This window comes from Leptosomus discolor, chromosome 5 (genome assembly GCF_034619465.1).
Source record: "Leptosomus discolor isolate bLepDis1 chromosome 5, bLepDis1.hap2, whole genome shotgun sequence".
Classification (NCBI taxonomy): Eukaryota; Metazoa; Chordata; class Aves; order Leptosomiformes; family Leptosomidae; genus Leptosomus; species Leptosomus discolor.
In genome coordinates, this window is record NC_141395.1 from 46,465,694 (window position 1) to 46,492,632 (window position 26,939).

Below are 26,939 nucleotides of genomic sequence, written 5' to 3' on the forward strand. Positions count from 1 at the left end.
ACCGTAGTTTGGAGGAAATGGAAACTGCTGTGCATTTGCCTGCGGGATCCGCGGATTGCTCATGGTTGCTGGTATGCCACCGGCGGCCACCATGCTGGGGGTCATGCTCAAGCCCTGCCCTCGCATCATCAGCGTTCGCTGCTGCACCTGCTGCTGCTGCTGCATCTGCCGCTGCCGCAGGTGCTGGCTCAGGATCTCCCGCTGCCGCTGTGCCAGCATCTGTGCGTTGATAGGGCCCTGCAGGGAAAACCACCACCACTGATCAATAAGCCCTTCTAAGGCAACCTGACCAGTGGAGGCACCTCCACTGGAGTCATCTGGAAGATTCCAGCTGCTCTTTTCCCCCACCACACAACTAACAAGAATATTAAATGGGAGAAAATAATCCTATTAATATTTCTGCTGGGAAAGACTTCCAACAGTGCAAGAGTCAGTAACTGAGATGATACTAGTGATTAATGTTGCAGCAATTTATAATTGCAAATAGAGTGGCTCGTTAAAAAAATGGATCTTCAGGAAATGAGAAGCTTGTTTAAGAAGTAGTTATATCTCTAGTAAACAACCATCCACCTCATGTAAATATAGGAAAGACTCTCAGAAATAAAACCGTAAGATACTTCTTATCATACAAACTGCATTAATTGTACTCAAGCTTTAGAATTTATTGTATGTATTTACCACACAGCATTACTACTGTATTTAACGGGGGCGGGGGGGGGGGCTGGAGAAGAAAAAGTGATTTTTTTTTTTTTTTCAAGTACTATTTCTCTCACCTGCGTTGGCACTCCAGGTCTCAAAGACAGATTCATATTGGAGACACTGCTGATCTGATTTATCAGTGGCTGCCGATTCTAAAGATAGACAAAAAAACCCAAAACCAAAACTCAAAAGTTTTTAGAAGTAAACAGGAAAAGGGAAATTTTATATACAGGGGTATATACATCTACTTCCCAACCAGTTGATTTGCGGACCTAGTTTTACGTATGTCAAGGGCTGAGGCTAGGCTGGCCACTAACAAATGACAGACTCTCTCTATTAACCGCTCTCCCTTCCCAGAAGAGAGAGAGAACAAGGGAGCCCAAAACCAGGACAACATATTCAAGCAGGGACTAGTTTTCCTGCTCAAGTCCTATTATCATTCACAGAATCCTGTTTCTTAAGGAGACAATACACCACACAAACAACACAGACACTAAGCTCTTTACCAACTGTGCTGCCTTTACAGTTCCTACCCTTTCTGAGTTTGGGACTAGACTGTTGAGGTTTACTCAACCTGAGTCCTAGACCTTATCCTGATGTTTGAAGGCAGGAATGATCTTTCCTCCTCCACTAGAAAAGCATTAAGATCTTACTTCTAGTACGACAAACCTATATATTTAAAAATAAACCAAAACCCAACAACTTAAAATGATCCTTAAAAGCAGACCAAGGCCATGAAAAGGAAAAGATGTAGGTAACAGGCAACAATAAAAAAAGCACTCAGATTACTGGAAGAGTCAAGATACAACAAACAGAAAAAGACCTGTAAAACAAAAAGCACCAGTGTAGCCTTGTTCAAAAAAGCAAGACCTAGGCTTAAATACTAGGCACGTTCTTGCACAGTATTATAGAAAGAATAATGGAAAGGTACAAAAATGATGAAAAAAGAAGAACACACAAGGTAATGCCTCAGCAAAACTCATTATGGCTAGGGTTTTTAGTTTATAAGTGGAATTAGGCTATAACAAAACAGGGTACACAGTTAAGACCTGGTCCGTTTGGGGCAACCTGACAGTGCATGGCACTGAGGCGAGGTGCCAGTGTGGCAGCGGGCAGGGAAGGGGATGTACCTGCTGTGCCTGGAGCCGGTGCTGCAGCTGGAGCCGCAGCTGGTTTGGCTGGTTCTGCACGATGCCGGCGGGCCGGAGGCTGGGCCGAGGCTGCATGCGCAGGGCTGTGTAGCCCGGGCGCTGCCCCATGGGGTGGAAGCTGGGGTCCTGCATGGGCGCATAGCTGCCCTGCGCCATCTGAGCTTGCGCTGCGTACTGCTGGGAGAACACCGGAGCCTTCTGCTCCATCAGGATACTCGACTCCTGGCTGGGGAAGGTCTCTGGGTCGACAGCTTGGCTCTGCAGAAATATGTGAACAACAGGCACAGTTGGCGGGACGTGGATTTTCACAGGATTATACAAGACTAAATACAGCTGCCCTGCAAAACCAGACTTCTAGGATGTGAATGTTTTTAAACAGAAGATTATGTAAGTTTTCTTTACCTAAATATAAAACTTAAATAGGACTGATATTTTTGAGTGACAAAACATTCATGGAGACAAATTCCTCCTCTCATTTTCTTTTTTTTTTTTTTTCCCCCAAACAAAGACCCACAATCTTTGTCATGTTCTTAATGTAGCTATTGTATCATTCTGCTAATGAATAAAAATCTGCAATGACAAATGCTATATGAAAATCCACAGATGAAGTGGTACTGGCATATTTTTGCCACTGAATCTGAGATAAATTCAAAGATGTTACAAATGAGTAAGGATAAGAAAGTAGATTTTTATCAGCATCTTTAAACAAAGTAATGACTTCAAATAAAGACGCCTGAAACTATTACAAAAGCTAATGTGAACAGAGTGCCTAATTCTTTCAGGGCACTCTCACACAAACTTGATTATCCATTAGCATAAAAAAGCTAACACAATTCTAACCTCCATTCTAGATACTCCCCCAATATTTGCTCCAGCCAGAATAATTTTATAGCTTATTCCACACTGACCTTGGAAATCAACTTAATATAAATTTCAGTGCCTTCATGAAAGAAAAGACTTTAAGCTCCTATAAAATGTTTGAAGGATATTTTAAAACATGTTCTAAAATGCAACAGTCTTCTTACCTGCAAAATTCTTTAACTGTTTCCACTGAGATATTAATTGAATAGAAAGATATTTACCACTTAGTTTGGAATAAAACATTACTCATATTTCTTTGGTGGTGGTATTCCAAAAGCTATGTCATATCACATGCAAGTTTCACACTGCAAAACTCAAGTTCACTAATAAAGTATACGTCCAGCTTAACACCTCACTGAGTTCTGTGCAGTACCAAACAGGCTTGGAGATAGTTTTCTCATGTCCAAAGTAGGATTTCATTGGTCCTATTTCACATCTAAAATGCAGAGCTAGTTCAGAAGTTACACTCAGGATGTTGATGAGTGCTGGGAAATGAAATAGGTGTTCTAGGCTTGTCTGAGAGTATTAAATCATTCTAGAGACACGTACAGCTGGTTTTGGAAAGACAATTTTGATGCCAGAAACATCAAGTGCTAACATTTCACCCCCAATTTTTTATTTTTTTTTTTTTAAACACACTTTTTGTTATCATATAAGACTGAAATGGACAAGAACCAACTGGAAGCTAATAAAAAGTAACTGCGGAAAAAAAAATGGATGAAAAAAGAATAGAACAAATTCATGCTGCAAAGTTTAGGAAGTGTGTTTGTAATTTTTTTTTAGAAAATTACAGTTTTATGTGCTTGGAGTGAATTCAGCTGCTTCAGGTGAAACTCATCCCTTAACACACATTAATCAAATAAGGGAAAAACTACGGGTGAAACTACACATTACAGGTTTCCTCATGCAAAAGCTTGTTGCCCCCATTATACAAAGGACTTGATCCTGCTCCTCTGCTCTTAGGTCTTCATATTCTTTTTTCTTCTTTCCTGTGCTCTGTTGCCGGCTGTGATCCTACCTTTCTCCCACACAGAGTTGTTCCTCTGAGCACCAGATAAGCAGAAGCCTGTTAATTTTTTGCTTTGGGCCAGGTTAGTTGCATAAAGTGAAGTGGCTCAGCACAGGCCAGATGCAGGAGAGCTAGCCGAGCGTGGCAGGGGAGAGGAAGGAAGACTAAAGGAAGGAAGACTGAGACTGGGGCCGAAGAAAGCTTTTCAGGTGCCCCTGAGCTGTTAGATGGACTCCCACTAAAACACGTAACACCATCCTAGCTTGCAAGAAGTGTTTTATAATCCGCTTTTTCAACACACATTTTTACCTCCACCTTGACACATATCCATTCAAAGCAATACTTAAAACACGCAGTGTAATGTCCAGTATACCTGGCTAACTAGTTCTGGTATTCCTAGAGCCCTGTCGATTTCTTCTAAACCATCAAAATTCCTTAATGCCATGTAAAGCTGATCCAGGAGAGCACCCTCATCACTTGGTGACTCTGATGAAGGATGATTACACAAGAGATCATCTGGTGAGCTGCCAAACGGTTGCCTGTCAAAACATGAACACAGCGTTGGTAAACAGCTGCTGAAAAACAAGAAATAATATCAGAGGATTAGTACTCAAATTGAACTAACAAGTGGAGACAAAAAATATTTTAATCACTGCCAATTTTGTTTAGAAAACTATTCTGGATGAAGGTTATGTTACAACAAGAAATAACTAAATAGTGTGATTAATGCCTGTCAAGACCCTACAAGCACGGTGTATCCGACAAGGAAGCAAGCACGCCGAAGGGACACCTGAGTGCTGATTTCATATTACAGGGTCAACAGAGGAGCACAGGAGACAGTACAGAATATAGTCACTGAACACAGAAGACTAAATGATTTTTTTGTAACTAATTGTAACTTTGAATTTAGACGTTAGATTAAGCGTACTATCGCAAGTAGAAAAAGAATTGAATTCCACAGGCACTCCTCTTAGTTGGTTTTCTGTCACACTAAGCAAGCCGAAGTGGTCGCAGAGGGCTCTGAGGACTGTCTGAGCTCGCACAAATCGAACATCTGGAAGAGCTGGCCAGAAGCATGAGGGAGCAGGGAGAAAAGGACATTCCCCTTGTTTGCAGCAAAACGCTGCATCAGCTCAACCCATCTTATGGAACTGCACACTCGGGTACCAGTTTATTCACTTGGTTACGTGCCTCAGAATGGTGTCAGCAAGAATTTGGATACTGTCAGGCAGAGCGTGCTGGCTCTATAAATCCTGCTTACCTCATCGCTGAATTTGTATGCAAAGCACACTCACTGTTACAAAGGCAGAATAAAGGTTTATTCCAAACCCAAAGGACAAAACTTACTGAGGAACAAACTAAATCTGAAATAACACCTTATCTGCAGCCCAATGACATGTTTCTGTTTTGCAGTTCACCCACGAGCCCTGCTTCACGCACAATATTACAAGGCTACAATAGAAAATACAAAGAGCAAAGTGTTCTGCAAGCAAGGGCAGCTACTATATGCACATCATGGCAGAATCTCATCCCAGATAATTACTCAGACAACAAAAGCTGTCACACATGGAGAGAGGAAACAGCACTATATGCGAACCCTCTTTACATGTCTGTTTGGAAAAACAAAGAAACATGTTTGTGTATTTAGTTTCCATAATGAGATATATGGTTGCCATGGGAGTCTAATCTCTATGTCAAAGCTAAGCAGAAGGAAAGAGCTGCATCGTCAGGCTATACATCTAAAAAACCAAAGGATGGCAGGCAGGAAAACTAAGAAAAACGTACTCTTTTCTATTAGATCCTGGACTGTAAAAAGTAAAAATAAGGATATACATGACAAACCTTTAAAACATTGCAAAGTATTAACAAATCTCATATAAAGAGAATTTTCTATCACTCTTACAGATGGAATCATAAATCAGTAAAAGGGAAGAGCAAAAAGAAAAAAAATCCTTTGAATCAAATTGCTTGCAAACTTTAAAGATGACTCTATGATCTGGAAAAATAATCAATGCAGCTAGGCAAGAAACCTCCCTCAAATTGTAAATGGACATGAATACATGTGATAAGAAAAAGCTTAAAACATTTGTCAAATTCTGTATGTTAAACAGTGACAATTAGTTTTTTCCCTGTTTCTTTTATATACCACAAGAATAATGTTTCATTTTTCTCCAAAATAATTATTTTTACTCATGATTTAACTTTTATCAAATTTAATACTCATGACGATCATCAGATTATAAAAATACAAATCCCAGGGATTAATTAAATAAGAAATGGCAGCACCAAGCAATTAATACTATCTGTTTGGGTGTAAATGACAAAAATTTGGTTACTTTCAGATGCAATGCAATGGGAATTTTTTTCACCACCTTCAGCTACAAGGAAATTATGAGAAAGGCAAAGGTAACAAAGTGGAAGAATTATGTGCCTGGCTTGCTGACCAAACATGGCCCTGTACTTTATTTTACAGTGTCATCTTTTAAAGGGAACAATTAAGTTATGCAAACAGTGCTTTTTGGCATATGGGCACCCTAACTGGGGGAGAATTAGCACCAAGAAACATCTTGAAAAGCATGAAAAGGAACAGAGAAATGCCACGCTGAAATTTACAGATAATATTTTCAGACATCCTTTCATAATGAAAATTAAGAGAATGTTGTCAGAAGATAAACCTTTTCATCTTCATTTTTTTTTCACCAGTGCTCCCCCTATTTACTGCTGAAAAAATATCCCAACTTATGCAATCCAAAATATTTCAAGATTTTGCACTTACTTGTCCATTTTGTATCACAGACATAGCCCATATATATATACATATATTTTCTTTAATGTACGCTGCAAACTTTTTGGAGAAGACATGGCTCTTTTTTAAGAAGTGTAAACCGCTTTCCATAGCTTTGGCATTATTTAAAAGTCTTAATAATGAACAAAATTAATACATTACAAACAAGTTGATCACAAGCTGTGATCAAAGTGTAGTTCTTGTTACCTGAGAAGGAGCTAACTTCAGAGAAGAGGCAGCCTCCCTTCCACTTCATCTTTCCTTCCTCGCCTTTTACAGAATTTAGGTCAATTAAAAAACCCCGAAGAAAACATAAGTTAACCATGTCCTGCACTACTTAAAATGCTACCCTGCTGCAGGAAGACACCTATGTTATAATTACAAAGGCTCTGGCATTTTTCCACACGTAGTGTTAAGTATAATTGTTAACAATAAGAACAGCAAAATCAGACAGAATCATGCCCACATTAATGTTTGAGAGGCGAAAATGGTGCAACTACCCAAAGCACTGTCAGCATTCACTATGATACAGAACTTCCAATTCTTCCAACACATTAAATGCAAAGAGAGCATTTATAAGGATTACTGAAACATGTATACACTTCATGAGCATAAAATACTACAAGCATTAAATTGAAGTACATTTGGTGAATATTTTATGTAGAACTTTGTTTCCATAAGGTCTATAAAATACAGGCCTGTAAAATCTCTCCATGTGACACTAAGACTCACCTGTTCTGATTACCAAAAGTTGCCTGATCTATAGGCAAGATGCTGTCTGGCCATGGTGCAGTCTGATTTGGAGGCGCCTGTTGTTGGCTATACTGAGGTGCTCCTATGTTCATCTCCAATTCAGATGGCCCTAAGCAAGGAAAAATAACCACATACTTTTGTGAAAAGAATCTACTTTCATGTTAATTCTTTCCATTGAATTATCTATGTTACAGTAAAAGCACACAAAAACATTAAGACTTCAGTAACATTACACTGCAAAGCTCGTGATTTTTTTTTTATTAGCAGTTGCTTTTAAAATTTGAGAACATGAGAACTCTGAAAGTGGTTCAAAGCCACAAAATAGCAGATATGACACCACAGATGCAAAAATTAGTCAGATAAGCATAAAAAGCCAGTATATAGAGTCAGTATCATAATGTACTTGTTTAAAAGTGACCAACAACAGTGATAATGTTCACAGCATTTCCTGTTAAAAAAACCCACAGTCTTTAATAACAAGGGCAACTTCATATCCTTGTTCTTTGGCCACACCACTAAAGAGCAGAAGTATTTGTTCATATCAATACATGCGTTAAAAGTTAGCGTTTTGCACACCATTCTTGCCACTTCCACAGGAAACCTTCACTGTGGAATACGGTTCCCATGAAATCCACAACTGAAGTCTTTTTTTTTTTTCCCCCCATTTTGTCTTTTTTTCCTGCTTCATTTTTGACAAAAGGCGCAACTCCCTGCACACTGTGACTTACCCATATTCATGACCTGAGATGGCAGCATCTGCCTTGGGCCAGGCTGGCTGCTGGGTCTCAAGGGGATGCTGGCCGTGGGGTTGCGGATCATGCCTGCTTGCACTGGCCTGTTCATGGAGCTGGCTGTGGGCGCGCAGGTCACCCTCACAGCAGGAGCCTGGCTTCCCCAATCTCCAGATGTCATGGCAGGCCGAGGTGCATTGCCACCAATCATTCCTGCACAAAAGCCAAACACACTCAGGTGCCTGCACATGATCCAGAATAGCTTTAGCATTACTACTGCCTGACGAGCTACCTTTTTAGCTACGAAAACACAGTGGTTTCACTCAAAGCACATTATGCCACAACTGCCTGTCCAGATGTGCAAAGCTACAGAATGATGTCTTATGCTGCTTAGTCAAGGGACTGTAGATTATTATACACTTTACAAGAGGAAGATCCTTTTATCATTTCCGAAACGCCGTTCAGAGCAAGTGTTCCCACATGTAGTCTGCAACAGGTGCTGAGGGTGTGTGGATAGCCCTAGCTTCCTTCCTCAGGAAATGAATCACGTTTGCTGATGTGTGTGTCAGTGCTTTACTTTTGAAGTGCTTGGTGAGAATAAAGACTTGAGTAACAACATCTTATTGCTACACACGCTTACAAATTAGAAGGATTGAATTTAAATTCGTGTTCTGCAAATCTCTTTTGGTGAGTCCTTTCATTTGGAACCTAGAGCCTTCTTAGCTTCAAGGCTCACCCAGATCATGTTGAACCAATATACAGTGCAGGGAAATTACTCACAGGAACTTTCCGATAGATGCTGAAGTTCATTACCGTTATTTTGAGGGGAAGTCCTCCTACATCTACTGTAAACAACTGATACAGTTTATTTACACTTGGAATATATATAGAATATATATAGAATATATAGAGTACTACATGCTGACAGCAGCCAAAAAAACCCAACCAAAACCCAACACAAAACCCCCTCAAACCCAAAGACGTGCATTCATAGTTATTTCTACATTGCAATTTTATACAGTCAAGGCAGCAGTTAAAACAGTGATTTCAGATTGGACTAATGGTCTTTCCAGTTGCATTTTGCAACATCCTTAAACAAATACTAAAATAATTATTACTACTCGTCAGTTCAATTATTTGGTGATATACAACCAAGGAGAAAATCCCTCTGAAGAGGGTCATTGTTTCAGCTGCTGTACAAAACTTGCTTCAGTGTTACATCCTCAGGTTCCTTCTATTTGTGTACATATTCTATCAGCTGAAATATGTGGCGTGCTAGAGCAAATGGCAGGAACACAGATAATACTCTCTAACTTGTATACATAAGATGAATAACATCCTCCAATATGTATACAGAACATGAAAGTAATAGGACACTTGAAAGACTATGGGTTGACCTCTAAACTGCTTAAATAGGATATTTCAGTGTCTGGCAGCATGTCCTTTTTAATACTGATGCAAACTAAATATAAAATTTTGACAGCGAATAGCCAGCTGAAAGGACTTACAATACCCTTTTATTTACACAGTGTTCTCAGTGGTTGTTGCACACTTGGCTAGTCTCAGACTATGTGCTGGCTGAACTAAGTCAAGTGGCCAGACTTTTCTTCTGCAACCCCCTATGATATCTTTGTATAGCATTATGGCAACATGAAGAAATCAATGCACCACAGATCAGGCATAAACCACGAGAAGAGGTAATACCACCGCAAGATCTGATGGTTCCCAAAAAGTTTTTGCTTCAGAAAACAATGAAAACACTAGTATTTCTTTAATTTAAAATTAGAATTAAGGCTAATAAATAATGGATAACCGAGGGCAAAACCAAGGTCTGTAGAGATACTCATCATAAGGGCAACAGTATTGCCCACAATTTTGTTTTGAAAGAAGTATCTCTACAGAGAAGCGGTTCATTTATTTGCTTTTTTGAGGCAGAAAGATTACAGTTTTAACTAGCTAACTCTCAGCTGAATTTGGAACACTGATGTGAACAGACTAACTGCCAATACATTCTGTTCATCTAAAAGTTTTCAGGCAAGTGAAAAGCAGTGCATAAAGTACAGGGTTAAAAATATGCAGAAACAGAAGTTCAAAATAAAGATGCCAATATATAACAGCCCATGAAACATGATTTTTTTTCCTGACTTTTTTGGAAAGCACTTATAATAACCTGTACTTATAACAACGCCAACATTAAGTTATACATGCTATAGTCCATTACTCAAGTGTATTAAAAAAAAAGGGGAGGTCATCTTACCTGTGCTACTGCTGCCTAAATTTCCTTGACTTCCTATCATCCCTTCATTCCTGCCCATCAGTCCCGGCTGAGGAATCACTGAATAGGGACTACTCGTCCTTATGGGTGGGAAAGTTCCTGCACCTGATGGGTTCTGCAGTGTGATGTCAAGTGGTAAATTCTGGTTTGGTAATAACCTGCCCAGTTGCCCTGCTCGTGGGTTATTAAAAGCTAGACAGGAGGAGCAAAGAAAAAAGCAAAGTTACAAGAATGGAAACTTAACTTTTTTTTCATAAAAAACCCCAAAAAACCAACAAAACCCAAACACACTTTAAAATCTTGGGCTGAGCTGTTCAATGCTGCATAATTTACCCACTCCATTATCTGTCTGAGTAATATCCCTTCTTGACATTCCTATGTAAATTTCAAAATGGAACATTCTAACACTAAACCAGATATGACATATTTTTAAAACTTTAAATGATGCATTTTAACTGACAGAAGAGCCACTACAGCAAAATATACCACTATGTGATGTGCACACTACTGCCAATTAATCTTATACCTAGTAGGACTGCAATTGCATGCAGATGTCATCCTGAAGAAGACTGTTAGGAATTATCTTCATTTTGAAAGTTTTCCAGCATAAACTGTGCCCCTGAAGAAGTTACCAAAATTAAAGACAGATTGAATCTACATCAGATCCTGTAGCTCCATTTCTACAGCTCCCCCTTAACCTTTTTTTCCACTTTATAATAATAAAAATAAATACTTTCACGATTCAGCAACAACAAATAAGAGGTCCAAAGTTAGAGCTGTGCCACCATAATATTCTGGTAAACAGAACCATGCCTGATGGTTACTGTCACCTTTATATAACTATTTTCTTCTGTTAAGGTGTTTCTTGTTTTTTGCTCTTAACATCAGCCTCTGCAAAGACAGCTGCAGACTGTCTCAGAAAAGTTGGCTTCAGGTCATGGCTGGCAAGCATGTGGCTCAGCTGGTCTTTGGGCAATGTTCCAATGCATGAAAGCATCCCCTATGCACCAACTAGTCCTCAAACATGAATCAGACACTGATCTTGTGCCTGTGATTCCATTTCCAACCATACCAACAAAATACGTACAATTAACCATTTTTGTAAAGTTATTATTTGTAATACTCCCTGATGGCTTCCCCTAGGTGAGTCTGTCATATAACGGCATCCTTAAAGTGACTTCTGCATTTTTACATTCACCACGTTACAAAGAAGTTAAAGAACTTCTTCCTTATTTTAGATCAAAGTAGTGATACTTTTGAATTTGAGAACTTAGATGAGGTTTCTTAAACTTGTTAAAAAGTACAGAAACATCTGATTAAAAAGGTCTCTGACTTTTCTTCTTATTTTATAAAACCAGACTACAGGAACTCATTGTATTTATTTACTGTTTTTAACATAAGTTCTCTGCCAGGTGTATTTTCTTGTATGTGTGCATAGGAAGTACATAACATCACATCACATCCACCTAATTCCTAACCTAATTCCTAACCATGAGATCAAAATTTTGTCTTGACTGTCTGTTCAAACTAGCAAACAAAACTTATGAGACAAAAATGACCTTCCCAAGCTTAGGGGCATTATAAAGTCTAAGGATTGAACCAAAACTAAACTTCAGTGACAGTTTCAGAAGAGTTTTTCCCAGAAGTTTGAAAAATTGCATAGATGAGTAAGTTTTTATATGGGTTGCTTTGCCAGCACCCACTGATCCTGTAAAAAGGAAAGATGGAAATGCAGCACAGAGTAACACCACAGTTGATGAGAAGTGACGGTGCTCAGCTCATATATTCTACTCTTGGTCAGGATGGGACTGAAGGAGGCTGCCTGTCCCCCCCCAACAAACTCTAGCAATTTGGTAAATCTAGAAGCTTTCAAGTCTTTTTTTTTTTTCTTTTAAACAGATAAAAATATTTTAAGTATTTTCATATAAGACCTGTAAAACGAAAGATGGTTATTTCTCCAGAAAAAAAAAAAAAAAAATTAACCCCCCCAAACCTTTTTTGGAATTGTATTTAGTGTGTTAATGTACATGGGAAACGGGATGCTGCTTTTACAGAACTGCTGACAACCACCAAGATGATCTCATTTACAATCATACTGTTACTGTACTGCCAGTAGCTTTGAAAGCAGATTTAAAGCCAGGTTAACTCTAGAAAGTCAAAAGGCTACAGTGGAAGGAACCAGCAGATCTTGCTTCAGAAAGATGATTCTAAAGATTTCAGATGCACAGAGATTTCCTTCTACTTATGTGCTGCTGCTTTTAGTACCCTCCATACTTACAAAACCAGATACATTAAATCCAAGCATCCTTCTCTGAGCAACATGGATAACGAATGATAATTTAAGGATCTACAGTGCTTTTAATATGAATTAAAACATTAATATTTATTATTAATAGTAATATTAACAGATAGTAATATTAATATTTATTTAAACATTTCTAAGTAATAACTTGAATTCATTTGAAAGCAGCATGAGGTTATTTTAATATCATCAGAATGGCTTAAAATATTATCTAAGCCCTATGTTTTATAAAAAACCTGCCAATGTGCATTTAAGGAAGTAAACAGATGCTGCCATCCTAGCCAACAGGAGAAAAAAAATGAAGCAGTGGCTTTTTATGGCATTTTCTTCAACGTTCATAGCTGATACAACTCCTGTCTTGTTCCCTTTCCATTATACTATGATGGCAGACCAACATTTCAATGCTGATTTGTAAGTTAATTAATAAAGTTAAGGAACACTGACAGCTGGAAGTGACTCAATTAAAAGCCACAATTTCAAATTAAACTTGGGCATTCCTCTTAATCATACATCTTTCTATTAATCTTGTGGGTTTAGAAGACGGGTCTCCTTCATGCCTAGAAAAGCGTGTCTCATCCCTGTTACTGAAAGTGCTGCTGGAAAGGAGAGATCTGCGTGACCACAAAACGCACACGCTCTCCATCCCAAAGCCCTCACAACAGCAGCATCGCCAATACGTTTTTCTTATTTGGAGAGTCCCCCTCACAGCTCCTCGGAGGGTACAGACTTCCAGGGCATGCGGTGTGAATTCGACATAACCGCCTCCTCCGTGCGGGACGACCGCAGATGGCGCTAGGTCATCACGCAAGACCAGACCAGGACGAGGAGCTGCCTGGTTCCTCCCTGGCCGACCCCGGGGCATCACTGCTTTGGGGGTCCGGTTCGCAAGCTTGGCCTACACACGCGCAGAAGGCGGACTCACTGCTCTGTGAAATCCTCATTGCTGGTTTCTGGGTGGCCACAGCCGCGCCAGGGCTGCTGTCACTGGTGAGCTGCATGAGGTCATTGATAATGGCTTGCTTGTCGACTGAGCCCGCTGGCACGCCTGGACGGCTATCTGGGAAAAGCTGTGGTAACTGGCTGTTCTGCAGGTCATCCAGAATCTCCTCCAAGTTATCCAATTCACTGCCTGGCTGCAATAAAAAAACAAAACACAAACCCACAGTACACGTCGCTGCTCACCTGCTATTGGCATCCTGCTCACACTGAGCCAGGCAGCCCGCAGCCATTACATCCTCACCGGCTTCGGATGCTTCCTGCAAGAACCCCAATGTGGAGGAAGCTGACAAAGTTGTCAAAAGGGGACTGTGCACGCTTCCCAGGGCTCGTCTGCTTTGCATTTGGGGAGCCCAGTGTGCCACTGGCACCCCTTCAAAACCCTGGCATTGGGACGTACGAATCCACATGATCCGTGCACCTTGAGCAAAGAGGAGATTCTCCCTGTGCACTCTGTGATCAGTGCAGAAAGCAGGGATAATTTGTCAGCAGAAGCGATCCAACAGTGTTGAAGACGGGGGTTTATGTAGGTATAACCAATATTCCTTTCAGCACAGTCATATTTTCAGTCTCTTTATGACTTGATTGAAAGCATACAATGGAAAAGCTGCTTCATGGCTAAAACAATTCCCCACACGCGTTTTCTTTGTTACATTCAAAACCTTAACACTGAATAACTCTACGTAAGTTACCTGGCAAGAAATATACATTTCAATGAAGTTCTATAAATTAAAACCCATCAAGTAGTTACTAGATTTAAGAATTTATTTTGCTCACAACTTCCCAAATCACTGAAAATATCTTCTCTATGGTAAGGAAAAAAAAAAAAAAAAAGAAGAGAAATGTAGTTACATTCAATTCAGTAGAAACTTATAATGAAATAAAGATGAAAAAAAAGTTCATCCTATACTAACATAAATACTGACCTGCATGTTTTTCTTAAAAATGTTGATTTTCAGCAGTATTTTTTTGAGTCATCTTCTCTGTCTACAAACCCTCAGAATGAAAAGCTTTCTCTGACTGAAATTTGGAAATTACAACTATATTCTCTAATCCTAAATCTTTAAATAAGGTAAAACTCTTTTGGGTAATAATTACAACAGGCACTCCAGTCTCAGTTACCACCAAGTTGCACAGGAAACATTTCATGACAGCATTTGTAACAAAAATCCACTCAAAATCAGCGCCTGCATTAGGAAATGCGCAATGACGGAAGAGGGGCAGAGTTAGTAAGCAGCCAGCCGTGAAGGATGGGGAACTGAAAAACAGCACCACAAACATGCACACAACTGAAATACAATTCTTCCTGTTCGTTTTTTTTTGTTGGTTTTTTTTTTTTTTTTTTGTCCTACCGCCACACCATGAACTTGCTACTTACTGAGCACAAGCTTAAGCTGCAGATCAAAGGATAATGTAGAAATATTTGAGATGGCTTTAAACTACCTACAGCCTAGCTAGGAAGCACTGAAACTCCTGCTGTCACAGCTAACCTGCTCCTGAGAAGCCCAGCTATTTTATTCAAAGGTAGCTAAGATGCCTCAAGGTTACATCTCTACGTACCTTTTTTGGATGACTGACTGCAGATAAACACAGCATTACTTTCTACTCCTTCCACATCACCTCCTAGTCTTACAGATCGGAATATATGGTGCAAGAGGAAAAAATTTACTCCATTAAAAGGCAGCATGTGGGTGATCTGGAGGCTGGTGTTATTGGCAAAATGGTAGGAAAGCACACAATCAGAGGACTGGAAGAAGTTTAAAGCCTCAAGGCAAAATCAGTGAATGTCATTCCCTACAGAAGTTCATATAGTCTCTTGTTAAAGACATCCAGTGACAGAAGATCCACAGCTTCCCTGGGGAACTGATTTCAGCACTCTGCCATCCTTACTGTTCAAGTTTTCGTCCTCAGTGCCAATGCAAAATCTCCCTCACTGAAATTTAGGCCCTTCCTTCCTGTTGTATTTTGAATCTGGAGAACAAATTGTGTTCCCCTTTCTTTTTCTAACCATTTCTCAACTTGTTGGATTTTCTTCAGCATATGACCTGTTTTCTAGACCTTTCATTACTCTTGTTGCTCCTGTGAACTGTCTTCAGTTGATGCCCACTTTCGCTGGAGTGTGTGTCCAGAACTGGACATAAGATGAAGCCTTACAACTGCTAAGCAAAGCAGAAAATTTACTCTACATATAGTACACACTGATGGCATATTCCAGAAAAGCCTGGGATTTTTTTTTATTACATGACATTACTGACTGCCACTCATTTTGTGCTCACTATGATCCCTGACAAAGCTCTGAAAAAGTCCTATCTAGCCAGTTGTCTCTCCTTTTCTTCTAAAAAGCTGTGACATTATTTGTGACTAATTATAATAAACAGAATTTGTTCATCCTATTCTCCTAAGATTTTTTCCTCCATTATCTCCTGGTTGCAGCCGAATTTGAATTCTGTCCTCTAGGATCTGCAGACGTTTCAAGTGTCACAGGCACCTTTACCAAGCATACGCTCTATTCAAACACTGAGCAGCGTTAGATGCTGCATGAGCTCCTGCAGCACCTTCGTTTTGACACCGAATCCTTCAAGAACTACTTTGTGTGCAAGGACTTCCAAACAGCTTCCCACCCACTCAGAGCAGTTTTGTCTTGACCATCCATCTCTAATCTCCTTAGGAGAATGCCAGGCGTAACAGTGCCAAAGAGCCTTACTCAAATCAAGACACATGGCATATGCTGCTTCTCTTATGCCAAAAAGCCCTCTACCTTGTTGTGGAAGGCCAACAGGTTGGTCCAACGTTACCTGCTCTTGACAAATCCCCCTGCAGTCTCGCTGCCTTCCAGGCCCTTACAAACAGTTGGGTGGACACAGTACACCAACAGAAAAGTTTGACTCAGGAGGAATCAAATGTGATTATAAGAAGCCTAAATCATTGTGCGGACAGATGATAAGCAGATTCAAAAAGGCGCTCCAAGACAGTTGCAAGCAATGTTTATAGAAGCCGCATTTTGAGGGCAGGAAGATCTGGTACAAGACAACTGCAAATGCCAGTAGAGGAGACTGATCTAGGATATAAATTATAGAAGGATGACTCAGTACTCTTTGGGGGAAGTAAGACATATGGCCTTCATTAAACGTATTTGAGACAACAGTGAATGAATGGAAGTTTTATATGTTGCAGGGTTTTTTTTGTCTGGTTTTGTGTGAGACTTTGTGTCTCCGCCCCCCCCCCCCCCCCGCCTTTTTTCTTTTTTCTTTTTTTTTTTTAAAAAAAAAACATTCTGACTACTGCAATTCTTTGTTTAAACATCAGATGTGGGGGAAAGAAAACAAAACCAAAAAACAAACCCAAAACAAAGCCAGAGAAGAACATATTGATCCAAATGTGTCAGAAAACTGCACTCCCCAAGATGCTTTTAATCCCTTTCAGGAAGGGGCAAAGAAAGGCCAAATACAACAGATGTATTGTAACAACACAAATACATAACCTTAATTTTTTTTGCTTAAGGTAATCAATATAAAATATTTCATCTTTATTTTTTGATGAGATGACTGTTCTCAACTGCTGCAAAAGCTCCAAGATAGATTTAGAATTAACACCAAGCTATGATACTAGCTTAAGTCTTTCCAGACCCACCCTCAAATGGCACCATATGCGCAGAAAGTAGCATTAAAATATTTACTTGGTTAGTTTTGTGGGATTTTTCTTTTATTTATATTCTATATTTATTTTGTTAATGGTCTAAATTGAGCTTTATGTAAATAGAAGGCACACCCTAACCTCCCTGTAAAACAATAATTCGTCATGAATTAAAAAAAAAAAAAAGAAGCCTGATAAATTGCTGAGCATCACAAGAAAGTTCTCATGCACATATTTTCACTATCTCTAAGCAATGCAATTACAACAATCTCTGTAGAACTTGGACACTTAAGTGCTAGAAAACACAGGACAAATTGTGCTTAGAAATATTTTTGTATTTGAAAAAGTACCTGCTTTCAAAGTACCTGTCACTGTCATGTAGAGAAAGGCAGATTAAAGTGTTAATTGCTTATAGAATTTTTTCAGCTCTACTGAAAGGCTGTTACACCTCAACATGAAGTTTTGTTTAGAAAAGTTACTATGTCAAAGTCTAGCTTCCATGGACTGTAAAGGACTGGATAAGATCCTAAACTCTCTGAAGATCTCTTTTCCACCATGGGCAATGCCCATGGCTTGCACTGAGACCCTGTATTCCAAACTTCATACATGTACACATTTCCTTTATGACCATGTATGACAGAGGCATGTGGGACTCCTTCCTTACCACAGGATGCCTTTTGGTGGGGACACAACTTGAAACTACACCTGCCTTACATTTTTAGCTCATTAGCTACCTCCATAGCTTGAGTTTGACCATAGAAGGTAAACAAACCCAAATTCCTGTTCCAAACTGGCCGTAAATTAAAGGACTATAAAAAGAAAGAAAAAGTAAATCAGAAGTGGAATCAATATAATCTTTTTCTCCCTGGTAACCGCAATAAACATACAGTTGGCTAGAAATCCCATCATATTATCAGTCTACTACTAACTTCTGGAAACAGAACTCTAATGAAAGACATTCAGAAAATGGAATCCCCATTCTCAGGTTTTGATAGAATTTCAACATCTTGGTTTCTTCATCTGTAATATTAATCTAATAATCCATACCCAATTTTACAGAAGAGTTCTGTACTGCAAAAACAATATGGCTAATCAAAGTGTTTCTTTAGTAAGGCAATATCTGACAGTCAGGGCATGACATTTCTCTGATGTAACCCTACACTTTCACTCTCCTTCCCCCAAAGCTCTTAGCCTGTCCTTGTCAGATTTGACCATCTGCTGACCACTACACGGGCTCCTCCCTACCAGCAGCAGTGTGTACTGGCTGCAGCCAGAAGCATGAGGGGTTTTTCTGAGAGACAGCACAAGCAGCAGGGCACAGGGAAGTATGGTGTGGGATGAAGTCCCACCATGGCAGCTCCACAGTAGCTGGTGGGCCAGCAGGGTAACATAGGCTTACTGCTGAGGGACGCCCTATAAAACAAACCTGTAGCAAATCAGGACTCATGTTTCCACTGCCTTCCCTTTTTAATAGTGGAGAACAATATGAGCACTCGCGGTGCTTGATAGCAACAGTCCTACTACTGTTGGTGCTGTAGGAAAAGCTCTGCTGAACCTCCCCAGCAGGTCTCTCTTTCATCCTCTCCCCCACAGCTGCCTTAACTGGAATAGCAATCAGCCTAATAGAGCCTGATAACCATCATCCCACCAAGGAAGGGAAAAAGGTACGGTGGCACTGGAAATATTCTCTGCCATTTGACAAAGGCTTCCTGTCAGTTGCTGCTCTCTGCAGCAGTGTATGTTTAAAGACACTACCTAGAAGACTGCTATTTTTAGTACAGTGGTGCACTTCAAAGCATTTCCTGCTCAGAAAGTCACACCAAAATTAAGAGGAGAAAACGTAATGGCTCTGCTGCCTCCCAGTCCCCCTTGCAGAGGCCATCCCACTGCTGCTCTGCTGCAGTTTCCAGAGAAACTGCACACTCCAGTGACTAATTACTTAAAAATACAACATTCCTCAGGGAGGAGAAGTTTTAAATAAACCTGCAAAATAGGTAATGGCTAATTTTTACATACGGGAGGAAGGGGAGGGGGGGATGCAGGAGGATGGAAGAATTTAGCACAAGAATCTGTGTTCTAGTGTTGTACTAAATAGTTCCAGCTTTGATCTAAATTTAGGCAACCAGCACTTCCTGTGGGAGACCATCTTCCAAAGCTGAAGAGTTTTTGATGCTAAATATTTTCAGTGATTTTATAATTGGGGTAAAGTGGTTATTTGTTTAAAGGCCTGGCCTTCAGCTAGACAAATGCTTACACTATTTTATATTCCCCAACATTTCCTCTCCTACTCCATGTTGGACTTCTCCTATTTATTCAGCTCCAGGTTTCACTGTATTTTAAGTAGGTTTTAAAACTCTGTTTACAACCAACGGGAGCAACAAAAGCCCTTCTATCATTATCCAGCAGCCTTCCATCACAGCTGCAGGACTGGCTTCTCCTTACCTCGGCACTGAGGATGCCTAAGCACTTCAGCCCTTACTACTTTATCATGACTCCTACATTGCTTTGTGGTTTTCTGAAGAGCTCCAACTCCTGGACCTTCCTGTACCTCCAGTTCCCTCTCTCCTGGGAGACAACCTCCATCTTCAAATTTTAAGAAAAGGCAATACATCCATAGCCCATACTCCAGCCCCCTCAAATCCCTACCCTGACCTCAGAAACATGAAACCTGAAAATAAAAAAAATAAATAGACTATTCACTTTATAAAGTTCATAATACCGGGGATCTGATTTTCAAATGTTTGAGGTTGGCAATGCTTGTAGACACTGAAATCTCTTTCTTTAGTCTTATAGTTACATATTTATACCTAGGCTGAGGCACAACCTGCCTCTCTTCAGTCATGAAAAAGTAAGGCAGCTAGTTTAAATTAGCTGTCTGGACTACCACTAGTCAATGGGAACACCACTAGACAGCAGCTTACCTTCCCTATTTTAGACACACATTAGGATAAGATAAAAAAAAATCCTGGAGTATTTTTTCTGATTTTCCATCAATGACAAAAGGACTCATAGGACTACCTTAGGCTGGACAGGTAATTTCTAGAGGGGACAAATCTGCTCTTTGTAAATATGTTCACAAGCTAAGCCGTTTCTTGTCTACTCCACAGAGATCAAAGAGAAAATTTTAATTCTTTTAGAAATTTAATTCTTGCGGAGTAAACCATCTGAAGGCCATGATTTTGATCTACTCAGACAGACATAATTTTTTTGGTGATTATCAAATTCTATGTTCTTGTCCAGTATCAAATACTGAGGACTGAAGGATCTCTGCCTACAATCCAGTACTGACTTCAATGTGTAGGATCTGACTAGGAATTGAAATCTTGAAATCTATTCGATATTTTTAAAATAGTTTTTTTCTTGCTAGTTGAGCTGTGAATTTCTCAATATCTGTGTTTTTGTAGCCTAACAAAGCCTAAGTTCTCATGGAGAATCTAAGCCCTGCCTCTACAGACACTACAAAAGAGCAGCTATATTCAGATCTAAACTAACAGCCAGGCTTGATGATAAATCCTTGTAGAAATTAGTGTAATTTGGCTCAGTTTCCCCCTAAAGCATGGGAAGGACTGAAAAAACCACAATTGCTCTGACATAATGGCAATAGCTGTCAAATTCTGCTGAAACAGAAGAAGTGAGGTAACCTTAGGAGATGCCTGGATAACAGATTTTAACAACGTTGTGTCCACACTGTAGCGGCAAGTTTGGTCTCTGTGTTTTGTGGTTATAACCATTGTTAAAAAAAACCTGAATAGATTCACAAAAATAAACAAGCTCAAACCCAGTTGGCACATTAAAAACACACAATATTTTAAAAGTGAAAGATACGGCTGTGAATGAGCGTCCTGAACGTTTGCACAGTGTATGATCTGATCATGATTTACAAACTAAGGCTTCATGCATAGGACACTGCCTAGGGATTAGTGACCAGCTGGGAGAGTTGATAGTGTAGGACAAAGCTAAGGCTCATTAACTCCAGCTAGTTATAAACTCCCCAGAAAATGCTTTATACTAAAATTGATATGGTAATTACCCATTTTACAAATAAACCCCCCCAGTAATATTGAAATAGCAAATTGCTTTTTGCTTGCAAATCTCTGAAAACTGGAGCATTCTGGGTGATGTGAACCTGGTGCTTTTTGAAAATGAATTCTGCATGAAAGCCAAATAACACTTTTTAGCACAGGTCCTAACAACATACAGTTTATTAGTACACTGGGCAGCAGAGCAACAAGCAATCTTGCACAGAATGCAAAGAAATTCTGAATGCAAAATTTGATGCAGGTAACCTTGCACGGGGAGACATGATGTCTGTGCTGAGCAATTAGTCATCCACAGGAACTTGGGGTTGAATATAAAATATTTAAGTAAAAAAACCCCCAACAACAAACCCCCCCTAATTGGCACAGAAACAAGGGAAGTCTGTTTGCCTTGATTTTCATTTTCAGATCAAGTATAGCACAAAGACCAGTAATGCAAAGTAGGCACCAGTCCTTTCGAACAGCTCCTGTTCTTAAGCGTGAATCTGCTTTACATGGGAGAAGTGTAGTTGCTACGCTGGGCTAGGTCAAAAGCCCATGTAGCCCACAGCAGTTCAACAACAGCCTACGGGAAAAGTTGTCAATAAGTTAGTATTAACAAACAGTTGCAACTATTTTCTCTTTGTCTGACTACCATCTGGGAAAGGTTCCCCAGGATTCAGTCCCTGCATTATCCATCTCCTCCTAGACAAAGTCTGTTCATTTAGACAGAGGAATGATCACAACTTAGTATCTAACACCAACTGGAAAACTGAGTAAAGACTGGATTTCAAAAGAGAAGTAACAGCCTCTTGAAGTGTCGAGAAATTACTCTTAGAGGAAGTCAGATGGAAGGAATGCAGGCCTAGAACATCTCACTCACATGTAATGCAAAGATTTGCTTACCTGTTCATTAGGCTCAAAGCTTATCTCTTCTTTTTCCGTCCTCATAGCTATTAACTTTGTGCTACCAGAAGGGTCTGTCTTACTGTCCAACCGCTCCAGTTTTGGGGGTATGTCTGGTAAACCAATATCTTTAGTATCATCTTTATCTAGCAAGTAGCGAAGTAGTGCATTATTATTCTTCTTAGGACTCGCTGGCTCCTGTTTAACAGTCACCTCTGAACCAGGAGCTGTGCTACTGGACTCCTGGTTCAGTTCTTTGCCTGTGGCCTCTGCTGTGAGCTTGGCCAAATCTACAGGAGAACTACTGTCCTGCAATAGTCTGTGCAAAATTTTATGCTTCTCCTTGAGCGAGGTTCCATGTGCTGAACCAGACCCAGGCAACCCTCCCGTGGAGTCCTTGCTAACGTCTGCCATGGTACTGGACAAAGGTGAAGGCTCCATCTGATCCGATTTGGTGGTCAGCAACTGTAAGAGCTTTGTCTGGCTTTTTCCGTCATGCAGTTTATTCTGTCCATCAGGTCTCTCGCCACTGACAACTGGTGGCATGTTGCTATCGCCATTATCTTTCTGTTCTCCTGAATGGCAGCTGCTCTCTGCTTGTCCAGTTGTACCTTCCGATTGCTCCACGTATAGTCCAAAGCAGTCTTTAGAGTCCAGGCTTCCCATCTTGCTTAGCTGGGGAGGATTCATATTCACAGGGGAATTTTGTAAATTTCCCATTTTTAGGTCAGGTGAAGCCAACGATGACCCCAGAGAAACGCCGTGGCCCTCGCTGAGGGCCTGAAGTGCATTCAGGGAACTGTTGGTGTAGTTATGGCTATTTCCTGTGCTGCTGCAGACTCCCACGGGTGAATGCAAACTTCCTGCAGGGGAGAACTGGCTGGGTGGGATGCGAGGGCTTCCTGCCACTCCAGGGCTCACACGATGCCTTGGGGAAAGCATAGAGTTTGGCTGCCCTGGGTTCATGCCCGGGCTGCTTTGTGAGGGACTATTCATTTTTAGTGCATAGTTACTACCCTGAGGAGTGGATGCTTGTATGCTTGACACATGGTTCATTCCCCCTGAACCACCAAACCTGCCTGCTGGCATGCCCATTTGTTCCTTTGGGCCATTTATGGCAAAATTTATATTGCTACTGATGGTCATATCCTGACCTGGGTTCCCACTGCACATGGCCTGATGAGCAGGGCTGCTGGAGCTAATTGGGTTCAGTATCTTTCCCATTCCTTGTCCAGTCAAATCCTGATTCATTCCACAGACATTCTGCTCTCTGTGCAGCAAAGGGAAGAAAAACAACCCATTAGCTACAATGACAGCGGCCAACTTGCAATTAAATTACAGAAAAAGAAATAAAGCCCCAAACATTGCTTTAAAACAACACAACAAACCTAAATTAAAAACAAATTGATAATTTGACAAAAGTGATATGCCACTCTCAACGTTGCTGCAGATTAACAGCATGTTTTTTCAGTACCTTATTAACAAATCAGTGGAAGAGAGGAAAACCAAAATTATACCTCATTTAAATGACAGTCATTAAAAATGCAGAGGGGTTACAATTTCAGGCTCTGTCCCTGTAACGTATATCTCTTCTCTATGATTTGGCAAGAGTTAACTCTAGAACTGACAGAAATCTCCTCTGAAACATATGACCCAAATGCATACATGTTTTACAAGACAGCTGTGGACAGCTGTTTGCTAGAGTTTGGGATTTCTATGAGTTAGCCCCACCACAAGGCTGGAGTGGGCTATTTGCCCACCAAGTTCATAGCAAAAAGAAAGTTGAAAAAAGTCGCATTTCTACACTGCCAGAGTATTTCAATACTGATCCAAAGAGCCAAGAGAACTACTGGTTACTGCTTCAGAATGGGAACAGTCTGTTAGCAATCCAGTCCTGCACAGGTGTTTAGGAAAAGAGGAGGAGAAAGAAAAAAACCACACACATAGGAGCTGAAACTCGTATTTTAGCGATGTAGGCTGTAAGACAGAGGAAACAGAAGACACACACATACACACAGAGAAAAAAGCTCTTGTGAGAGCACCTGAAGGTCACTTCTCTTTTCCTCAGTAGATTTTCATTAATTTACGGGAGGATACAATATACTTTTTACTTCTGTGATAAAACTTAAATCAATCAGAAAAATCAGACATATTCCCAAATGCTAAAAGCTATAAAAAAGACTGAGTCAAGTAGATTTGGAAGAAAAAAATGAGGTTCTAAGAAAAATAAAACCAACTCTGGACTTCCAAAAGCAAATACTAATGGAACACTCATAATATGTATTTTCGATGAGACAAAAAACATTCCTACTTGCACAGGGTACTTGCAGCTAAACCTTCATATTTTGCTAAAGCATGAGAATGAAATAACTGAAGCACACAGAGCATATAACAAATACTCTATATTTGTTAACTTAGGTAGAAAGGCAAAGGTGAACAACATTAACTATAAAATGTGGAATTTTGAAACCGTATCACAATAGTACCAGTGTTCTGCTAAAAAAAGCAAGAATATTTGCAAATACCAATTTTAACTGAATGGTGCTTGCTTAAATTTAAAATTTAGCATTTCATGAAACACCAAGTACATTCAGCAATCCAAAAAACACCAAATTGCAGACAGCATTTGGTTACGTTAATTTCCAAATCCAGAATCTCTGTAAAATGGTTTCAGTTTTAATTACATTTAGAGGTGTTTTCTTCCTCCCAAAAAAGTGCTATTATAATCAGCAAATAAAACCTGAAACAAAATCTGACACAAATATACCAGGACATGCAATGACTTAATTCACATTTTACGTTGAAGTTCTGAGGTCAGTGATTACTTATCCTTGACTTTAACATATTATTGCCTGTGTCTTTAAAAAAAAAAATAAAATCTAATAGCACTAGCATTTCTCAGGATTGGACATGTGAAAGCTGCTACTCCAAGTACCAGAAAAGACAAGGAATGAAGAGACACAAGGAGTTAAAATATGCAGTTTGTCTAAAATGCAGTTCTAACAAATATAATATACTCTTTAAAGAAGACCCAGGCCCAACAAATGACTGACTGTGAACTACACGAATTTAATCCTTCAAAGTTTTCTAGATTTAATCACATTTAGAAAGCTTCTTGTGTCTACTATGCAAAACACAGGAAATTAAGATCTGAAATTAAGAACATGAGATTAAAGGAAATGTTGTATGTTTAATGGAAGATCTTGATGTGAAAAACCAGTACGCCACTTTGAAGTCCTAAAATAATCTTATAGTCCTTTCCTGCTGTAAAGGATTGATTTAAAAAACTTATTTTGTTTTCATGCTATCAGTTCTAGGTCAACTGAACGTCTATCAGCCTTAACCTATTTGCTTTGGTATCTTTGTACTTTGCCTGCCTCTCTGCAGAGTTTGGATGTAATAAACTGGTCAGGATTACCTGTGAAGCATATGCAAGGAGATGACAAGCTGAGGTTCACTAGTCGTCTGAGAACGGATGAGCTTGCTCTTGGTTTGGGCAGAAACGATAGTGCCATCAGACAAGGAAAACCGATAAACAGGACTAAATGCTAGTCCCTGCCTTAGCACTGCAAGCAAGCAAAATAACAGAATTAAATTAATGAGAAACTAGAGTACAGGTAGCTTAGTTGCTCAACATCTAAATCCATCATCACTGATATCACAGACACCGTGCTAATCTAAAAAAAACACCAACAAAAAAACAGAAGTAAAATTTTGAAAATAGATAGGATGCAAGTAAAATAAAGGATCCCACATACTGTAGGGTGATCAAAAGAAAACCTACGAGGAGTGACAGCAATAACAGGACAGATATTATGAAATACAGAGTATTTCAGGAGTGGACCTCGATTCCCATTTCACTTTTCATCAAATACGTGTCTAACTCCTTTTGTTCCTCATACATTTTTTCACTTGTATCATCGACATCACAGTGACTAATATAAATGCCTTTAGTTTCCAGATCATCTGTTTCCATTAGCCTGTATCTTTTCTTCCTTATTACCTGCTTAAATTATCTTGTAACAGTTATTCTCACTCCTACTTTAATTTAAGAAGTACATAAATCTCTTACATGGGAACAATTAGAAATAAGAAGAACTGGAACAAGACATTATTACTTTTTACAAAACAAATACAAAAATACATAGCTCAAACAAATTACAAATACAACCATCTAAAGCAAAATTTGGGCTGTGCTACCCTTCCCCAGTGTTAGATATGACTGCATTTCAGGTTTGGGGCTTACTTTCCTGCACATATTCTGCAGCCCTTAAGCTTTCAGTAAACCTGAACTTCAACAAATTCAGTTCTCTAACTTCTGTAGACCCCTGTAACATTACTTTACTTAAAAATTAAAATTATGTTCTGTAAAAGCAAATCTCCAAACATTTATTCTACTGTTCACTTTTTGCTGTCAATGAAACAAGTCTGATAATTTTCAATTCCTACTCCAAAAGCTGCTACATTAGGATTGCAGATATGGCAGGAGGGAGATACTCAACTTCAGAATTTTCATATAATTGTTTAGGGAAAAAACAGGAATGAAGCACTACAAATACTTTTCATTTCCTATTTTTTTCATACATACGCATTTTCTGTGGTTTTGTTTTCTTTCCTTTTTTTTTTTTTTTTTAAAATTAATAGTATCATCTGATCTTCATTTCATTGCTTGTCTGTTAATATTTCCTGTTGTAATGAAATGACACGGTTTTCCAAGCATGGCTTTATTAAATAGTCTCCTCTACAGAGCTACCAGATTTTCAGCCTTGCAGGACTGGTTATGATCGCTTTCCTTCCCTGTCCCTCCACTGTTATATATTGT

The 26,939-nt window shown here is 39.5% G+C and overlaps 1 protein-coding gene across 1 annotated transcript in view; it reads right to left on the bottom strand.

The window, feature by feature from the left end:
* NCOA2 (nuclear receptor coactivator 2) overlaps positions 1-26,939 on the bottom strand; it is a 74,723-nt gene that overhangs the window by 15,117 nt on the left and 32,667 nt on the right. The window contains exons 8-17 of the mRNA XM_086466062.1: positions 25,536-25,683; positions 22,118-23,387; positions 13,489-13,699; positions 10,247-10,456; positions 7,987-8,202; positions 7,238-7,367; positions 4,094-4,259; positions 1,830-2,108; positions 774-851; positions 3-237 (exon numbers count right to left, since the gene is read on the bottom strand). Coding sequence (XP_086322188.1) covers positions 3-237; positions 774-851; positions 1,830-2,108; positions 4,094-4,259; positions 7,238-7,367; positions 7,987-8,202; positions 10,247-10,456; positions 13,489-13,699; positions 22,118-23,387; positions 25,536-25,683 — 2,943 coding nt within the window. The remainder of the gene's footprint in view (positions 1-2; positions 238-773; positions 852-1,829; positions 2,109-4,093; positions 4,260-7,237; positions 7,368-7,986; positions 8,203-10,246; positions 10,457-13,488; positions 13,700-22,117; positions 23,388-25,535; positions 25,684-26,939) is intronic.